This window comes from Seriola lalandi, unplaced genomic scaffold (assembly GCF_002814215.2).
Source record: "Seriola lalandi dorsalis isolate HSWRI2012SDOR001 ecotype SW California unplaced genomic scaffold, Sedor1 jcf7180002054554, whole genome shotgun sequence".
NCBI classification, from domain to species: Eukaryota; Metazoa; Chordata; class Actinopteri; order Carangiformes; family Carangidae; genus Seriola; species Seriola lalandi.
Window position 1 is genome coordinate 1,038,861 of NW_019525107.1, and position 15,003 is coordinate 1,053,863.

Below are 15,003 nucleotides of genomic sequence, written 5' to 3' on the forward strand. Positions count from 1 at the left end.
GGGGGTTGGCTAAAGCCTGAATAATGGGTGGAGGAGGAGGAGGGGGTGTTGGAGGTCTACTGATGCTGTTTGTCTTGGGCATTTAGAAACAACAGCTTTGCTTAATCAAACCGCGATGGCTAGATATCCACTGTAGTCTACTATCATGCCTCCTTCTGATCACCCCCCCACCCCCTTTCATTTCCTTTAAATCAGCCTTGTGGTGCTTCACTGTGTCTTGACGTTTTCAATTGACCAAAATGTAGGCGCCCTAGACCAAATCCAATAAAGAAAATGAATGTGTGTGTGTTTTGTACATGTGTCTGCGTGTGCATTTTCTCTTTGAGTGGGTGAGTAGACAGAGAGAAATAAGGAAAAGATTGGGCCGAGAGAGCTGGCCGTGACAATAAAGGTTAAAAAGCTCCCATTTTCACACCAAATCATTTCTGGAGTGCGGGAGATGGCTGTTTGTAGATGAGGCAAACTGTATCATTTCATTTCGCCTCAGCATTTTCTCCCTCACAGGTTCAGCCTCTTAAAATCAATGAGTAATATCTACTCTGAATGCTATCTCCTCTACTTTAAAATCAGTTATTCTAAAAAAAATACACACGCACGCGCACACACACACACACACAGTATAAAAGGGTCTGACCTTCAGCAAAAAAGCACTGCCACACAATGGTGCTGTATCTCCCACTTAATTCTCCCTAACTTCCATTTATTCCTAACCTATCCTGCATTAGCGCTATAGACATTCCTTTAATAAATGTTACACAGTAGAAGAAAATCAATATTGTGGATTTCTACACAAAACTTGTTTCTCCCTAACAACTTGTCAGGGAGCCCTCTGACATCTGTAACAAGAGCAGCAACAAAAACAAGACTCTAAAAAGCAAATCCTCTCAGTGTGGAAGTGAGCAGCTGATGGCAACTGTACGCCTCCAGGGGATAAAGGTTGCAGTTTTTTTTATGTACAAGATGAGGAGGATTTTTATGTGCAGTCATTATGCGCACATGTGGCTGTAATGAATTATTTTTACACATTTGTTCCTGCTATGTGGGGTTTTTTTCAAGCCGTCATCAAAGCTCCTGCAGCTGCTGTGGTGTCTTTGCACAGTCAATCCAAGGCCTCCGAGGGATCAGCAGAACACACACAGACACACATACACACACACCCACCCCACCCCAACAACCTCGTGTTCTGTCCTTAATCAAGCTGGGTGTAATTGGCGCGAGTCTCGAGGCCTGATTATCCTTGGACTAGACACAACACTTCAACAGAACCTCTCACCTCTCTGCTCAGGGCCAGCCAGGCTCAGGATGGGTATTGATGATTTGGTTGAGCCACCAGCTGACTCGAGTCTCACACTGCAGAAAAAAACACCTAGGGAGGGAATTTTTTTTTTTTTTTTGATCAAGGTCCATTTATTGAGTATTTTCACAGTCTACAAAAATACAAACAGAACAATGTGTCCAGTCTGACAACAAGTGCCCACCCATCCACCAGCAGGACCTCCAGCACCACTGAATAAAAAGTTAGCCATTTCCAACAACTACCAAAAGAGGAGAAACATAAATATTACAGGGTTGCACTCTCTCTCAAATTCCTTAGAACTGCAGAGCAGACCCTTGAAGAGGGCATTTTATCTTCTCTAGCGTAACCTCTTTGAGCCAATGAGAATACATAACGGGGGAGAGAGGGTCGTTCCATCTGAACAGTATGAGCGGCCTGGCCAACAAAGTGCAGAAGGCAAATATGTTGCACTTGTGACTGTTTATATGCACACCCTGAGGTGCAACACCAAATAAAGCAATTAGAGGGGATGGATCCAATGGCTCTTTTAGTGTTTTAGAGAAAGTATTAAACATTGGCTGCCTGAACTGGTGTGGCCTCAGGCATGTCCAGAACATCTGTAATAGGCTTGCAGGGGCATCTGTTGTGTGTAGAATCTAAGCCCAGTCTAATTGTAGACAATCTGACCTTTGACCTATGAAGTCGATGTACTATCTTGAACTGTATAACAGCATTCTGTTGACAAATGGAGGGAATTTGTGCTCAATTTCAGTCATCAAATTTCCTGAAAAACAAGTTAAGCAAAGAGGGGAAAGAGGGTACTGGATTTCAACACAGTCCATTTGTCAATGTTTTCATTACTGTGGGTGGATGTCAACAAACTGGATGCGACTACTATAGAGCAGATTTGTTTTTGGAGTACGGTGGAAGGATTTTGTGAGTTGAGCAAAAAGTAGACAAGAAGAAGAAGGAGGAGGAGGAGAGAGCATAGTTATCCCGGACGCAGGAAAAACTGGCCGCAGGGTCACTGTGGGACTGAGGGACTCAGGGGCCTGTAGATCTCATTGGTTTTCATTCATTCAGCAGCAAGTATTTGCTCTGCTTTTGTGCCTTTGTCATTAGGTCTGCTCAAACACACACAGATACACCCCTCCCCTGGTTTCCCGCTCCCTCTCTCTCTCTGCTGGAATGGGTATTGTGTTCATGATCGATGTGCCTCATTCCAGTGACGTGGTAGCCTGGCTAATTCTCATTAAAAATGGATAGGGTGTAGGGGAGCCGCCACTATATGTGTGTTTGTGTGTGTGTGTGTGTTTGTGTGTGTGTGTGTGTGTGTGTGTGTGTGTGTGTGTGTGTGTGTATATACATGTTGAAAAGGAGGTGTAGGTGGCAGGAAGTCCCAGAGGTGCCAGCTGTTTACTTTGTGCTGCTGCTGAAGGTTGGAAGGAGTAGTGGTAATTGTGGTGGTGGTGGTGGATGTGGGGGTGTTCCTGAGGTCAGTGCCAGGCTTGTTGCCCTGGCAACAGCTTGCAAAATACAGCTTCCTGTGCATTACTGGTGACGGTGGGATTTTTCTCTTTCTGCTGCTTTCCCTCTCGCTCAGCATGGCGAGGCACATCTGGCACCACAGAGACTAGGTCTCATCACAGCACAGAGCAATGGGCCGTTTCCACTCTGCTCTGTCTTCCTTTATCCCTTTTTTTCCCTCCAATCTTTCTTTTCTGTCTTCTCTTCCTACTCTGCCCCCATCCATCACAGAGGTGAAGCGAGTGTGGCTGGGTCTCAGGGCGGGAGGAGCTGAAATGGAGCTACCATTTAATTTCGGCCACGGAGATGCAGGACCAGATGAAAGCATTCCCGCTGTTCTCTAATGCACATACATTGTCAGTATCTCTTGGGTGCCAGAGCCAAACGCCTCTGCCCTCTGTTATGCTCCTCTCTGTTCAAAATGATATTAAAAATGAGGAGCAGAATGTTTTAACAGGTGGTCGGAAAATAAAAGTGGAAAATATGTGCGATGGAAATTTTATCCTCTGGCCTTTTTTCTTTAAATGCTAGGAAGGCATCAACACGTTCATTATGCAATGTACAGTACTGTCACCTGTCTGCTTTTTATTTTCTTGAGAAACAACTGCAACAAAACGAAGCTAAATTAAAGGTCACATATTTAACACTAGAGCTCTGAGCCTCTCTTCTGATTGGCTGAAAATATAGCAGATTTCAGGTAAACACTCCAAAGAAACTAAATCCTTCAAGCCTGGATGGTGGGTGCGGGTGGGCTGGGCTTGGGGCATGACTGCTTTGTTGTGACATCACAAAATTACAGAAGTCCCGACGGCTCATTTAAAAGCTCAGTTTCTGAATACAGGCTGTGTGCATTTCTGTGTGGACTGAGTGCTTTGATACTTTCACAGTATAAATTTAGAACCTGGACCTGATTTATGGTCAAACAACACATGGAAATCTCAGTTTATACATAATGGGACCTTTAATTATTCATAAAAGTTACACAATGAAAGAAATGGGAGCAAAAGATGCCAGGTTTAGAAGACTTAATTACCCACAAATGCGTTAGGTCGCAGCTGTTCTTTAATTCTGTGATTTACTTTAGGTTGATAAGAATGTTTGTATTTGTGCATAAAAGCCTGTTGATGTATTAAGGCAGAGCACTAACACTAGAGCCCAAATCTCTAGCTATAGGTTTCAGTAACAGACACGACACCGCTGCATTAGTGAAAGCTTGGCAATAATAATAATAATGGAAGCTGAAGCCTATTCAGCATGAGCCTTTGAAGGCGAGGAAGCTGTTGTTTTAACCCTCGGCTGTCAGTCAGTCACCCAGGTTGCTGCAGTATGCGGCTCCACTGTAGCCTCTCCGGTTGAATAACCCCCTGCTAAGGTCATCTTAAGCTGGAATTTTATTAGCATTCATTTGCCAGAGCGTGGTGCTTCTCAGTGACAATGCTGAGTCTACCTCGGGTCAGCTGTGGCTGTGAACGTGTTCTTGGGAAACAGAGAGAGGGAGAGGAAGAGCGCAGAGAAAGTTGGAGGCGATATCAGAGCACACGCAGCGCGTCTTTGTCTTCCCTGAAAACACAGGAACAACAATCTGGACATCCGTTATGGTGCCGTGCATGTGTGCGTACAAACACACACCCACGCGCGCACATACACACACGCACAATCACACACAGTAGGAGAAGAGGCTTCATTGTGCTGCCCTGCTGTGTTGAGTGACTGTAGCGTGTGCTGGGCAACAGCTGCTGTGACCCCCCTCCCATCCCACCCCACCCCACACCCCTCCCACTCCCCAACACTGTCCCTCCTCATCTCCACTACTGGCCCATGTTGGTCCACACATCAATACAGTCACACACACACACACACACACATACACACACACACACACACACACACGCAGTACATACAGTGCACATAAGCACACTTTCTCTCTTATTCTGCACCTTTTCAGTCCTCAGGTTTTTGTTTTCCTGTTTACCTCACTCTTCTTCTTCCATATTACCCCCTGCCTTACCTTTTTTTTTTGGTGTTTCAGTCTATATCACCTGACAGCAGTCTGTGTATGTCTGTCTTTAGACACCGCTCCATAAGGGACACCCACTCCTCCCTGACTTTCCCCCCACCCGCTGACAGCTGTCTCCACACTGTAACCCTTTCATGGCGCTGGGCCTCTGTGAAAGTTATACTCTAAAGTTTCACCAGCCTCCACAAGCACATGTTTTGTGAAGGATCTGAAGGCTTTTTTTTTGTTTTCCTTTTTTTTTTTTTTGGGGGGGGGGGTTCAGAGACTTTGACATACATACGCAGACTTGAGAGTTGCTGCTTCCCCAGCCAAGTCTCGTTCCTGGTGGGCTTGTTTGTCATCAGTTGTGGCTTCTGCTGCTGATGTGACCCCGTCTGCAGCTCATTACAGCATGCCACCTGTTTGTCCCGAAGCTAGGCAAGCACACACACACACACACACACACACAGACACAGACACATGAGTAGAGTTTGTTGAGGTGACAGGGGGTTAATCTAACAGGAGTGTCCATGGCAGAGCTGCCACACAGTGCAGGGACTATCAACGTCCCACCGTGTCAATGGCTCTCTTTGTGCCCTGGGCCCATCTTTCTGTTGCCGCAGGGTTTAGGACCAGGCAGACAGGTGGAGGGTTATTGAGCTTTTGAGTAGCCAAAGACAAAACAAAGAAAAAATATATAGGCTGAAACGCAACAGCTGACAGGTTTTCCCACTACAGCTTTTCATAGGCCACGCAATAGCAGCCACATGTTACAAATTGTGCTGTCAGCTGTTTTTTTTCTGGTTTTTTTTTTTTTTTTTTTTTTTTTAAATATTTGATGCATTGTAATAAAGAAAAGCCACTGATGGACACCCAGCTGTTATCTCTTCCTGTCTGACAGTTAATTCCAGCCCCGTGGTGCTAACGGCAATTAATATCACCCAGTTGTGGGTGATTTGCACAGGGTTCGAAAAACACTTAAAAGGTGTTATTTGCACCCTTCATTCACTCCCCCACATTTTGCAGGGGAGCCACTTATTAGGCATTGATCTGAGCCTGAGGTTTGAAGCCGAACGGGGAACACACTGTCAGAGTCTGCTGTCATTATACAACAAGGCAATTGCCAGGAAATTGAAAGACAGACAGGACTGAAAATGAATCCATGTCAGACTCTTGAGATTCACTTTTTTTTTTTTTTCCCCAGCCTACGCTTTTCATGCGCCTCTGTTCGTCTGCTGCGCGGCGATGATGTTTGCGCTACATTTTGTGTCAGTGTGTGTACGTTTACTCCCACTGACACAGTGAGATGCAGGTGTGAGCGGAGGCCGCCCCGTGGGACGCTTAAAGAAACACAAACATACACACACATGCACGAATGCACGCTGACCTCCTGATCGCACAGACACAAACAGACTGAGGGCCATGTGGCTGAGCAGAACCTTGCCTGGCAGACAGACAGACACGGACAGAGACACAGCTAGATATACACACACACACAAACACACACACACACACATACACACACACACAGTCTCTTATACATATACAAGCTGACAGAAGTGCACTTTATGTAGCAGCTGATCCCAGGCCCAGCAGACTCAGTAGTTGTCCAGGAGGAAATGTGTTTGTGTGTGTGTTTTAAATCTTGTGCTTTGCTGGTGTGTTGTGTCCACACATGTAAATTCTTCAACCTGTGTACGTTTTAATGCGAATCGCATAAGCACATAAGCACAAGGGTGTTTGCTCTTTATTCAAATGACTGTAGTTTCGACCTGTCCTGTGTGGATTAGTGTGGATTCGTGGGTGTGGAGTGTGTTTGCTTTGCATTGGAAGTGCTTATTCAAATTCTTCGCTGTTGACACTTTCAACATGTTTTGCTCTCCATTCATTCACATTTTTAAAAACAACTTACACTTATGATCTATAACTTTCGGGTTTCGCAATCATGCCTCAGATATCTATTTAACTTTTTAAAAACTTTGATAAATTATGGATTAGTGACGTTGATCTTTACGTGAGCTTGGGGGAAAAAAGGTGACACAGAGAGTTACGCCTAATTTTTTATAGTTCCTACTTCAGCTACCCTTTTGGAATAAAGTTGAAACTGATCAAAAAACTGCCCTGTCATTCTTTATACTGACTTTCCTACCTGACTCATTTCTCACTTTTGCAATGAAGCTGGACTTTGCACATGCTTCTGAGAAAAACAGCTGTCACTACTCCTCCGTGTAAAGGTGTGTTTGTACAGGCTCTACCTTGGTGAACAGATGCCCTGCTACAACAGACAAAAGCCCATTGATGGCAGAGAAACTGCTCTTATTGGCCAACTGATCCCAGCTGCTCACTACTGTTTCTTTGGCTTAAGATGAAGGCAACAGTTGCCTGTGCAGTTGACATCTCACACGTCGACATACAGGGGGTAGTATAGTTGCACCCAAACAGTATGAGGCACATCGTTCTGTCCATCAGGTCAACGATTTCATAACATAGAGGCATCGTATCTAAATTCGTTGATTTTCTTAAATATATTTAATACTTGATCAATCATCTGTTGCTGTGTGACTGAGTGAGCTTGCCTCTAGTGCACTGCACACAAACACATACATACCCAGAGGCTTCATGTTATGCGTCTTGTGATGTTTGTCAGGCTACGCTGTGACCCTGACCCTTGTTAATGTGCTTCTAGGTCACCCAAGTTCCCATCGAGTCATGCGAGCAGTACGGGACCTGCGGAGAGTGTCTGAGCTCTGGGGACCCACACTGCGGCTGGTGTGTCCTGCATAACATGTGAGTATCCCTCATCCCTCATCATCATCCAGCCACTTTACAGATATTTTACAGACAGATTTTTATCAGACAAATGATAAAAATCAAAAAAATTATCCCTCAATTTCACCTCACAAAGGCAGACAGGGCTTTTATTTTTTCCTAATGTTTATCTCAAAGCTTTAATACGAGTTTGAAGAGAGGAGACAGTGTCTGACTGTAAATGGATGGTATTACCTCAGAGGTGCAGAGCTGGTTCAAAGCTACTTGCTGCAGTCATAGCGACGGCTGCCCTGCTCCTCTGACACGGCTGATCTTAACAGGAAATGAGACCGTAGGACTTAGTGGGATCTGAAAGGACAGACAAGAGCAGACCTAAGAGACTCATTATTTAACCAGCAGTCCTAAAATAAAAGTGTCTTACATGCTTTGGCATTTATGTGTTTAATGAATATGGTCTAAAACAGTGGTTCTAGTACTTTTTTAAATCAAGGACCCCTATACTGACACAAATTAGACCATGGACTCTCATTTGATAAGATTTTCGTCCAAGGGTTCCCCCATCTGATAAGATTTTGGCTTTTAGATGTTTTATTACACAACGTGTTTGAAACACATGGCCAAAATAGTCATACGCTCCACCATTGTGTTACTAATGGATTGAATTGTAGTGAAAATAAATGATTCCCCCTTTTGCTGGAGACCCCCAGGAACCCTCTCAGGGACCCCTGGAGGTCCCCGGACCCCACTTTGAGAACCACTGGTCTAATGATTTAATTCTTGTGTGTGTTCTGAGCAAGGTAGGGGATATTTACATCCTACTGTAACAACAGCAGCCATAAGAATAAGCATAGAAGCCATGAGTGACACCTGCTGGAGAGGAATAGTTACTGCAGCAGAACTAACAGCAACTATGGACAGTATGAAAAAAAACAGACAGAAAAATATGAAAGTGCTTGAAAAAATATGTATATTTATTATATATTTGAGTATGAGTTATTCATCGCTGAATTCATCTGTAAATGGAACTGAAGTGACGGTAGTTCAGTGAAATGTTGGCGAGGGTATACTGGGGACAGAGGATGAATACAACAATGCTAAAACATTCTGATCCGTCTCCATCTCTCAATCTTTTGTTTCTCAAGCACACACACATATTCTCTCATCGGTCGCAGCTTTTTCTTGGCTGCTACGTCTTGAATTCCCCACTTACGTCCCCCTCTTTAAATGCAGACCCTCGCTTTAAAGGTATAGCTGAATATTTGTGTGTATCAGAGCACTGCCGCAATCATCATTATCATGATGGCAGCCCCTGCAAAGTGCACTTAAAGTAATTTACATCACTCCAAAGCTGGGACAGGACAAATAATTGCCTAGCGACAAGGTAATTCAACATGCGCCCGAGGAGGTGCGGGAGGGGCCGGCTAAAGCTCTGTGTTCTCTGCAGTCTGCGTGCCTTCACACAGGGATCATTTACCACAACATTAGCCTGCGTGCTAGGCTGTTAATCATACGCTTTTGTGTAGGTGTGGTAGGGAATGGAATAATGAACGTTGCAAGGAATTCCAATCCATAGCATGTAAGAGGCCTGATGCTAAAAGGTGAATGGGTCTTGAAAGTTGTTATGGCGAAAAGCAGCTGTGAGGAGGAAACAGCTGTTTTGGTGTCTAAATGCCTGTGTCTGAAAGTGGGTATGTCTGTGTGCGTGTGTGTGTGTGTCAGTGTGTGTGCGTGGGTTCAATTTTTGTGTACATGCACAAACACTTGTGTGAACCGCTGTACTGTTGTGTGGGGAGAAAAGGTCAGCACCCCGATTCACGTCAGATCAGCCATCTGTTCTCCCAACACCGCAGACCGCTCGTGCCACCTGTCCCTAGTCCTAATCCCCCCTTTCTCTGTCTTAACCCTGCGATGAGTGTGGCAGGACCCCTGTCAGCTCTGGCTGAGTTACTACTGGACTGATAGTTATCTCCTCTTGCTGCTACTCCTGTAAAATGCTGTAGACTAGTTTGTGGCTAATAAACACAGTGGATATGCCAGAATTAAAATTTAAAAAAAAAACAAACATTTGGCTGAGGTGGAAAAGTTGGCGTATCGAAAAGAAAGGACTGTCAGAAAGTGATTTTTTTGTAATACACCTTCACATCGCAGAGCCTGATTGAGCTTCTTCTACTGTAGACAAAGCAGTCATGCCATGCTGCCACTCATGCTGCCACTCACAATAACATTTTCCATCAGAAAAATTGCCCAAAATAATGCATAAAACCTTCAATATCTCTTGTTCAAAACCAGACAGTGACCTATTTTGCATGTCCTCCCCCTAAAAATAGACAAACTCATTCATTAAAAAAACCAAATGCCATCTTATTTGGGAAGCGGCAATTGAATGTGAAGAATTACAGGTGCTCAATTAATTATGTAATCTCGTTAAATTGTCTTGAGCTGCTTACAAGATAGCTGATGGAAACATGCTCTTATTTACCCACGAGTTCAGAAATGTGTTCAGGATTTTAATGGAAACATAATTTATGACACAGCAAAGTAAAATTAGATCGACTAATAACGGCTAATAAACCTGACGTGGGTTTAGTTATCATGGAGACAGCGTGAGCGCACAATATAACCAAGAGTAGAAGGAAGTGTCTGTCAAACACTGTTGGAGAAAAGCAGCTGCACCCTTCTGCTGAAGAGCTCACCCTCATCTCGCACACCCACCCAAAATGTAATTCCTTGCCAGCCGTGGTGCCAGCCGCAGCTGCGATCACCACTACTACCGCTTCCCTCTGCAACCCCTTTTCCCTCCATTTCCCCACTTCTCCATCATCCATCCCTAAGCCATTGTTGACTTTATAAAATTATCCCCCATCCCCCCCCCCCTCTTTCCCCATGTTTGTGTGCGCCTCCCTCACTCCTCTCACAGCAAAGCTAGCATCTAAGCTATGCCACTCATCTCCTCTCAGCCCGTCGCGGCTCACCACTGCGCCGTCTCCCATTTAGACGCTCTCCCCTCTGGAATCAGCTCCTCCACACTTCAGAGATGGTTGGCTTGCCACATATAAACACCCCTCACTTTGATCAACCCCTCCCCTCCTTTAGTATACAGCTGCCATCTACAATATCCATCTTCTTTTTCTTTTTTTTTTCTCGTACAAATGTTGTGCCCCCCCCCCCCTTTTTTTTCTTTATGTTTGTGCGTGTATGCTCACTGAAGTGCAGCTCTCTAAGGTGGCTAATTAGCAACATAGAGGGGCATTAGCTTGCCTTGCGATGATGAGGAGAAGGAGAGAATGTGAGACAGGCAGTGAGGTGGTGAGCTGGCCAGGAGTAGCATCTCTTGTCTCCCCTGTCTTTCCACTCTCTTTCTTCTTCCTCTGATTCAGTGTGTTGTGAGACTCTAAAGTCCTTTAATTACCAGCAGCTGCTAGGCAGCTACTGAATGCATGAAGAATGAGAAGAGGGGGAGAAAAAAAGATAGAGAGAGAGAGAGGGGATAAGAATGAGGGAAAGAGAATGAGAGAGAGAGAGGGAGAGAGAGAGAGTGTTTGATGCCGCACACACTCGTCGGCCCACAAAACCGAGCAGCATTTTGATTGCAGCTCAAAGGGAGCTCATCATCTCGAGCGCTCTTCAGTCGCAGTCCTGTGAATGGGTCGTTCAGCTTTCGTCTGACCACAATCCAAAAACATGGTGTTATGGTGATGCTTTCTCTCACTCTCTCCCTCACTCTCTCATTCTCTCTCTCTCTCTCTCTCTCTCTCTCTCTCTCTCTCCCTCTCTCTCCCCCGTAGCCTGCAACTCATCGTTGTTAGATTAGCTCTCTAATCATGCCCAAAAGAGGCTTTTCCATCTCAAAATGTCCCCACATCGCTCTGTTCTCCCTCTATCCCTGCGGCTCGCTCCCACATTCCAGGAGAGTACTGGCGGTTTTGGTTGAGATTTGTCAGGATTAGTCACAAAGTCTGACTTCTGTCCAAGAGTTGAGATTGGATGAGTGATCCGGTGCCAGGGTCAGCAGTTAACCAGCATAGCGACTTTCCTCTGAGCGGCGTTATTTATTATACCTTTTATAATTTCACTGAAGCAGCGAACGATGATGGCTCTTAGTTATGTAATATGTACACGAGAAATTCTGTTTAGCGTGTCGAAATCAGCGCTATAGTTTGTTGTGTGGATGACAGCTCAGGGCTACTGGTGTAGTAGGCCCAGGCAAAGAGAGTGAGTCAGCATTTCAGGGCTGCTCTGAGCAGAATAACATATCACTACTACACTGTGATACTGTGTTGTATTGTACTGTCAGTCTCCATGTGGCTGAACTGCTCAGATCTGTTTCAGTAACAGCCCACATGGCAGCCTGACTGGCACTGCTGTCCACTGTTCGCAAATTGGTGTTACCAGCTTAAACGCTGTCAAATGATTTGTTCGGCATCCTGGTTTGAGCTCATGATATGGGCGCACTGTGTCGACAGGAAGAGGCAGGTTCTGGGACACGGCCAGTTCTTTAACAGAGGAGTCTCATTTTGGAATGTGACCCAGGGTTTTAAGATGAAGGAGGTGGGAATTTAAGAAATGGTCATTTATGTTGCTTCTACTTGTCTCCAAAAATCCCCAAAAAGTCCTATTTTTAAGATTACAGCATGTTCCTTTAAACCATTCACATTCGACTCTGTGCTATGGATGATGTCGAACACCGACCATAAAATCTCCTCTAATGTACCAGTGGCAACAACAATTAGCCTAGCAATGAAAATGGCTGCTTCAGCCCATTGTGGATGTCAGACTGTGTGTCTAATGGCCGACTCATCAGCCACAGCCACAGTTAGCAGTCAGAGGGAAGCTGCATCCATCTTCCCAATTGTGCCTAATGAGATATCGATCACGAACATGCAGGTCTATCAGTATTTCCATAGATTTCTCCAACATGGAGCTAGAACAGGTTGGCAACGTGATGGCTGAAATACTGCGCCAGTCTGTACAGTATGAATGAGCAGGTTCCATACATCTAAACCAACTAGTTTTAATAATGTGGCTGATCTAAAAGCTCTGTGGGTCTGCCTCTCTTGCTTGCTCATACATTTTCTTTTTGAAATGCCTCCATCCCTCCACTGCATGCTCTGTCTTTTTTTTCTTTTCTTTTCTTTTTTTTCTTTTGCTTTTTCTCTCTCTGCTCAGCCCACACAAGTAAAGCTATAGCTTGATGCAGAGCACCGAGGAATAGTCTCTTTGTAAAGCCTTTTTTCTCTCTCTTCATCTCCCCTCTCTCTCCCCCTACCCTCACCCAATAACTTTAACAGAGACTGACACACACTGGGGCTTTTTGCGTACAAAACTATATATGTTTGTGTTTTACTTTTTGTGTCTTTATGAGTTTACACTACAATAGTTTCTGGATCTTTAAGAAGATGAAGTGAATGTGTTGTGGCCATGCTGTGCATGTGTCCTGCAGGCGTCTGTCCTGCAGTGACATTATCAGTCGCCACAGGAGGCGTACTATGAGTTGCACTGGGGGATTTGACCCCTGACATGAACTGTGGGTTTCAAACTGGACCCTCACATGTCAGCCCAAGCCCACACAGCAACTTGAGGTGGTGTGGTGGTTTGAAATGGAAAACTTTGTGTTTTTTGGGGGTTTTTTTTATATTCCTCCTTCACTTCCCTTTGAACCTCCTGTGGTCTGCATTTAAATGGATATTCTCACAGTTTAGGGATGCAGCAGTAAGAAAACAAATGCCCTGAATCACTCAGTATGAGGATAAAACACTGAGGGGAGGAGGCAGTGTGTGCGTGCGTGTGTGCGTGCGTGTGTGTGTGTGTAGGCGCAGTACAGTCCTGCACATCACGGCTCACCTAATGATTTGTCTTTTCATGTTGGGGAAACCAAACTCCCAGTGCAGTCAGTCATCATACATGTTTACATTAACATGTTTCTGTCGCAATGCAGAGTCCCCACACTGGGTTCCATTCAACCAAATCAAATCATACCAGTGATTCTCGAACATAATGGCTTACCACTTAAGACTAGTAAAACTTTGTTAAGAACCATCAAATATTCAATATACATCTAGTTCATCCTTTACCGTACCTACATCTTCCCACCCTACTCCTTTTCAACCCCCTCCCTCCCTGTCCCCCCTGCCGTGCCACAAAAGCATCTCCGCTCTGCCCTCATTTTTTTTTTCTTTTTTCTTTTTGCTGTGCGGCGTTTTGTGGCCTGGCTCTGGTGAGGGAAGGAAGGTGATTTTTAAAATGGCTCCCTCTGTTCTCCCCTCCTGTTTTTAAACACGGTGCTCACAGCTAGAGCTGCAATCAGACAGGCCTTCACACTTTCACTGAAGTCGTAAGATGTGGTAAGGGAAGGGGAGGAGGGATAGCAGAACAGAAATCTCTCCCTGTCGCCTGCCTCTCCTGCTCTGCTGTCAAGGCCAGCATGTGTGTGTGTGTGTGTGTGTGTGTGAATGTGTGGTGGTTTAAGTGCAAGAGACCGTATGTTATTATGTATTTCTGTCTCTGTACATTCTTTTTTCTTTTTTTTTTTCTCCGGCCATGGTCCCTTGCATAGGTATGTATCTGTGTGTGTCAGCGTGTATCCATGTCTGGGTGTCTGTCAAAGCTCGGCACAGCAGAGACAACAGTGTAATTGCCTGTCTAGGGCAATAGAAGAAGAAGCACGCATTGGTGGAGGAGACCCAGAGGTCTTGCCTCTACAACCTTCATCCTCCCGCACCATAGAAAGTGCTTCTGCAGCCACACAACAGCACAAATTACATTGTACATTACATATAGGTTACTGTATTAGATAACATCTACTGTCTCAGTTCATTTGCAGCTCAGAGCTGCATATTCAACAGCGTGGCCCACACAAACTGCCGCAGGAGAAAACAATATTCGCTCATTTGTTTTTTTGTTGTTTTTTTATTTTTATATGTGTGTGTGTGTTTTGTTTTTGTTTTCCCACTCACCTTCCATGAGATGTGACTGCCACTTACAATTGCACTCATACCTCGCAGTGGAGTTGTACATGACAAGAGAGGAGTAATGATGGAAGTGCAAGCAGCTATTTCAGCACCATGGACAGGGCTTAGAGAGCATAACATCCAGGCTGACTGCCTGCAGCAGCCGCTGGAGGGAAAAACACCTACGAGCTGCTTATTACAGGAGACGGGCTGAAAGAGTCGCATGCATTTGTACTTTCTGTCTGTGCATATGCATGTAGACATGTATGTGTGTGTGTTTCCTCTTTTTTTTTTTTTTTTTGTAAGCAAGTACACATCCAATTTGTGTGTCACTTCCTCTAACACCTAATTTCTCTGTGCGAGCCCCCCACCCCCTCAGGAATTTGAGTGATGGAACACAAAAGCATCGGTGGAGCTACTGAGTGACAGGCCATGGCGGGGCAGGAGGATAAGGGGAGGGGAGTTGGGGGGGTGGGGGGTGTCTACAG

The 15,003-nt window shown here is 45.0% G+C and overlaps 1 protein-coding gene across 1 annotated transcript in view; it reads left to right on the top strand.

Moving 5' to 3' along the window:
- The window catches only part of plxna2 (plexin A2), a 180,057-nt gene that overhangs the window by 90,925 nt on the left and 74,129 nt on the right, over positions 1-15,003 (top strand). Inside the window, exon 5 of the mRNA XM_023415627.2 lies at positions 7,486-7,586. Coding sequence (XP_023271395.1) covers positions 7,486-7,586 — 101 coding nt within the window. The remainder of the gene's footprint in view (positions 1-7,485; positions 7,587-15,003) is intronic.